The 5,157-nt window shown below is 47.6% G+C and overlaps 1 protein-coding gene across 3 annotated transcripts in view; it reads right to left on the bottom strand.

The window, feature by feature from the left end:
- Positions 1-2,057: 2,057 nt before the first annotated feature.
- LOC124231496 (interferon alpha/beta receptor 2-like) overlaps positions 2,058-5,157 on the bottom strand; it is a 61,629-nt gene continuing 58,529 nt past the window's right edge. For all 3 annotated transcript variants that reach the window (XM_046648311.1, XM_046648310.1, XM_046648312.1), the window contains exon 9: positions 2,058-3,172. In XM_046648311.1, coding sequence (XP_046504267.1) covers positions 2,474-3,172 — 699 coding nt within the window. In that variant the 3' untranslated portion in view covers positions 2,058-2,473. The remainder of the gene's footprint in view (positions 3,173-5,157) is intronic.

Raw genomic sequence — 5,157 nt, 5'->3', positions numbered from 1 at the left:
CCCGCCCCCGGGCGCTCACCAGTGTCCGGCCCCCCGCCGGGGTCCTCTTGCACCCCCGGGTGCCCTGCTCGAGAGGTCGGTGTCACCGGCTTGGCAGAGGGCAACGCAGAGGGGGAAGGGGACCTTGCCCCTCCCTCCGCGGGAGTGGAAAACACCGCTAGTAAAACAGGTTACGAAACTGTGCGCACAGTGTCCCGATTTGGGGGACGCCCGCCAACATTAAATGCATGCTTTGAAAGGAGCGTACAAATTAAATCCATACACCGCAGTGCCAACCCGGAGGCCATGTCTGGGTGGTGGAACTCTGGGTGCTGGTGGGTTTCCTTTACGCCATTCAGTATTCCCAGGTTTTCTCCAGTGAGGCAGCACGGCCCCTATAATTCTCTCTCCCCACATGTAAAATGATTTTCAGGCACTCTATCAGCAAATCAAGCTGCAGAGGGTCTTCTTTACGCCCCCGTCCCCCCCCCCCGCTCCCCCTCCCCCCTCCCCCTCTGCTCCCCCTCCCCCCCTCCCCCTCCCCCCGCAAGGGATAAATAACACAAAACCAAGTCATTTATTTGGTAATAAATCGTTTCTCTCACAACCCTGCTGAGAAAGGTTGAATTTCCTCTTTTTTTTTTTTTTGGCTCTGTGGTGAGGGGGGAAAACCAGAGCAGGGTAAGTACAGGGTGATGTAACCGCCGGCTGACATTGACCTAGAACACTCTACGTGAAAGAGCACAGGCGGCGGACGGAACGTGCCCTTGCTCCCTGTAGACCACTGCACAGAGTTAGGGTGGGCCCTGTGCAAACCCGGAGATGCCGGCAGAACCGCAAATCTGCATATATACGCTCTGTGATGAGAAACAACTCCGGAGACATTACCGAGTTTGTATTAAAAAGTGTATTTGTAGTATCCTTTCCCAACCTCCAACCATTATACAAAATTTAAAAATACACACACACGCCCATAGATAAAAGCAGCCATACAAAGGTTATCCCAGAAGATCACTCTGGAAATCCTTCAAAATATGATCGATGCATTCAGAGGGCTGAGAAATGGACTTCATGTATGATAAGGCCCCTTTCCTATGGAATTTTGTTAGATTATTATCAAATAACAGCTCCCCGTGTCTCAGCCCTCTCCTTTGAGTTCTTTTAGAGCAATTATAAAAGAAATCTATTCAAAGTCCTTGAACTGGGACTCATATAATTTTTGTTTTCCCCCTTTTGAAGGGGCCCAGAAGAAAGATCTGAGAACCCTGCTCTTGGGGTGAGGGGTACGGGATAGGAGAATCTGGGAGCCCCTCAGGGTTGCAGTACCTCCACCAGATCCTTTATTCCTATGTGTTTTCTAATATTTCTCCTAGCATCATAGGATCTTGGAGATTACCTCGTCCAATCCCCTTATTTCATAAATGAAGAAACTGAGGCTCAGAGAAGCCAAGTGCTCTGGGTCACACGGTGAAATGGCAGGCAGACCCTTCACCCCAGTCCTTGTGTTGTTTGCTACGTGCTCTTCTAGAACTTTCCTTCCCCTTTCTACCCCCAGATTCACAGGAACTGTAGTCAGGTGCAGGACATTTGGAGTCAGCACATATAGCACTTCTTAAATTGTTGAACAGGATCTCTGGGAATTTTACGCCTTATTGCTTCTGAAGACCTAAAAGCACATTTGCATTCGTTCTCTCACTTGCTTTTTCTAAATCTTAAAATACGGCTCTGAGGCTCCAACCCTCTCCCTCATGCAAATGCTTCCTCTTTTAGTCACCCGCCTGACGCTAGAGTTATTTATGTGTGCCAATCTATCATCCTCATTCACACGAGGGCTGAGAGTTAAATTCTCAGAGTACGGGTGACAGAGTAGGACATCGGGGAGGTGCCGAAGACTCAGCTGGACCTGCCCTACTTCCAGCTCAGTGCATGTGCTTCTGTTGCCTTGTGAATCCCCCTTCTTTCCCTTCCTCGGCCCTTCCTCCCTCCTCTTTTCTTGCCTCTTTTCTTTCCGGCTCCTTCCTTGAGCCTGCTGGGCTCCACACTGCTGACTGCTCCAGCTATGAACCCTGCTGAGTGTCTTCTTTTTCTCTCCCCACTCCCACTCAGGCCCAACTTAACTATTTCCCAGAAATCTTACAGGGCCCTGGACCACCTCTGAAAACCACAGGGAACCTTGCTCCCTCCACTGGGAAACATGCTGCAGAAACATTATATAAGTGCATGAGAGTAAAGGGAATGGGCATTTTCCCATCAAAGTGTATCACTTTGTAATACACTGTACTGTAAACAATGCACCGGGCGATGCTGTTTCCCACTTCCCCTGCCTCCATGTGGCGAATTTGCATAGATGGCGTCACCAGGAAGAACGCAGCCAACTCTGCAGTCTCCTGCTCCTTCTCTCAGAGAACACTTGCAAACCACAAAGGAGCATCTGGGGGTACAAGGAGAGAGAACCCTGGAGGTATTTGTCAGTTCAAGTTAAATATTTTTGGCTTCATCTCATTATATAACCATCCCCTATGTCAACATCCGACTCGGCAGTGTCGCTCTTTTCAGATGGAGCATCTTCAGGCCAGAGGCACTCCACAGGGGGGCTGGGGAAGGGCAGCTGCATGCCTTCTCCACCGGCCACCAGAAGGCTCGTTTCCATTTCCTCGGCATCCTCTAGGTCCACTGTCTCTTCTGGAATACATGATAACACTGGAGGGACTTCTGGGTCGTCGTCGTCGAGGGTGCTCACACACACAGAGTTTAAATCCACATTGAAGATAATTCTGTCCTCAGACCCCTCAGTGGAGCAGCTGTCCTCCTCAGGGAAGGGGTCCTGAAGCAGGTTCCCTGTCCTCTCATAGGCCCCATCTGTGCATTCCGACTGCCAGGGGCCAGGCCCTGGTGCCATCAGGGGCTCAGACTCAGCCCCAGGCTGGGGCAGGGGAGGTTCCTCAGGGTCTGGGTCGAAGCAGTCCTCAGAGGAGGCCGAGGACGTGGAGGCCGGACACAGGCCTGTCAGTCCATGCATGGTGTAACCGCCTGCGCTCGCCTGGGGAACAGCTTCATTATCGCTGTCACTTTCATCATCATATGTATAATCCCACACTTTCTTCTTTCTGTTGATGTGAATGATCTCCACTATAGCCACCGCTTCCAATGGCGGTAGCTTGGGAAATACCCAGGCTGACCAGTTACGAAAATTCTTAAAAAAAGAGAGAGAGAGAGAGATGATCAATTCTGAGGGTTTGTTCTTTATTTTTTTAAAGATTTTATTTTTTTCCTTTTTCTCCCCAAAACCCCCATTACATAGTTGTATATTCTTCGTTGTGGGTCCACCTAGTTGTGGCATGTGGGATGCTGCCTCAGCGTGGTTTGATGAGCAGTGCCACGTCCGCGCCCAGGATTCGAACCAACGAAACACTGGGCCGCCTGCAGCGGAGTGCGCGAACTTAACCACTCGGCCACGGGGCCAGCCCCTTGTTCTTTATTTTTTGACGTAATAAAACTTACTGAGATTAACTGCACAGCGATGAGGATGGTGACGATGACGACCATCAATACAACATCAACAACAACAACAACAACAATGATAATAGCTAACAGCTATACCACAGTGTTTACTATTTGCTGGGCACTGCTCTTAGTACGTTGCATGTTGTAATTCGTTTTATCCTCAGGACAAGATATTTCCACATATTGAGGTCTACGGGGTAGCTATGCTGGTTTAAAAGTGATTCAGCTTGACCTAAAGAAGCCTGACTTATGGCCTGTAGACATACATGATACATCTGCTTTAACCATTAAAGAATGCATTAAACACTCTATCAAAATAAAGGAATGCACTCTTTTAAGATAAGAATGCAACCTTCCCCTCCTAAGATGCCAGTATCCGTAAGCCTTCATCAGTATTCCTAAATTTCCTTTCTGGGACAGGGTCACATGGCTCTGCTAATTTGCAGCTGAATATCTCTTTGAAACTTTGATGATTATGTATCTGGGTGTGTTTAATGTCTGTTCTTTGTTCCCAAAAGGTATAAAACTGTACTGGAAATCATGCTTCTCCCGAATGCTTTCTCCCTTTGTGGGGACTGCCTTCCTGGGTTGTAATCCTTACCCTGGCTCAAGCAAAACTCACCTTCTCCCTCTCATCTACAGAATTGTTATTGATTATTTGTCTCGACACTCACAACCGCTCTATGAAGTACACTTACTAGTCTTATCCCCACTTTACTGATGAGAAAATGAGGCAGAGAGGTTAAGGTTGCCCAAGGTTCCTGTCTAGTAAGTGGTGGGGGCTGAATCTCAAATGAGGATAGACTTCAATTCTGGATTGCTAAGACATTCTTAAGGAGTGTCAAGGAAACTGTGGGTGAGGAGAGACTCTAGGGAGCTGATTCTACTGGGGTCAAAGCCCTCTGGACTGGAGGACCTTAAAGATGATGATGACCCCTTAAGGATCAGGGATGAGAAGAGCAGGGAGCTTGGAGCTTCTCTATTGCAGCCCTTGGAAGAAAACGTCTGCAGGACACAGTGGGGTGGGGTGAGGTAAAGAGAACAGGAGGCAGGCTGCATTTCAGTGTATCCAGGTTGACTACAATGGGGCCATTGGTGAGGAGGGTGGTCACGAGATGCCTTTCACAGGCCTGGAATCATCATCAGCACTCTCCTCCTCTCTGTTCTCCCATGCCTGCCTGACTCAACTGCCCAATTAGACAAAACTGCTCTTCCCCTACTCCACCCAGCCCCAGCCTTGGGGTTAATTTTTCTATTGAGTTGTTCATCTTTTTTCTTATTGATTCATAGGAGCTCTTTATATAATGTGGATGCTAGTTATTTGTCAATTATTTATGTTACCTATATTTTCCCCTAGTCTGTGGTTTATCATTTTACTCTCTTTACGATGACATTTGACAAAAAGAAATAATTTTAATGTAAGGAAATGTATCAATTTTCTTCCTTTATGGTTTTTTGCTTTTTGTGTCTGAGAGAAACTTCCTTACCCCAAAGTCATATAGAATCTCCTATATTGCCTTCCAAAACTTTAACAGTTTTGCCTTTCACATTACAGTCTTTAATCTACTTGGAACTGATGTTTGTGTATGGTGTGAGGTAGGGATCCAATTTCATCTTCCCCAACATAGATAACATTTGTTGACTAGCCAATCCTTTTCCCACTCCCGTTTGTAC

This window comes from Equus quagga, chromosome 21 (genome assembly GCF_021613505.1).
Source record: "Equus quagga isolate Etosha38 chromosome 21, UCLA_HA_Equagga_1.0, whole genome shotgun sequence".
NCBI lineage: Eukaryota > Metazoa > Chordata > Mammalia > Perissodactyla > Equidae > Equus > Equus quagga.
Note: the sequence above shows the minus strand (reverse complement) of the source record. Positions and strands in the feature narration are given on the sequence as shown.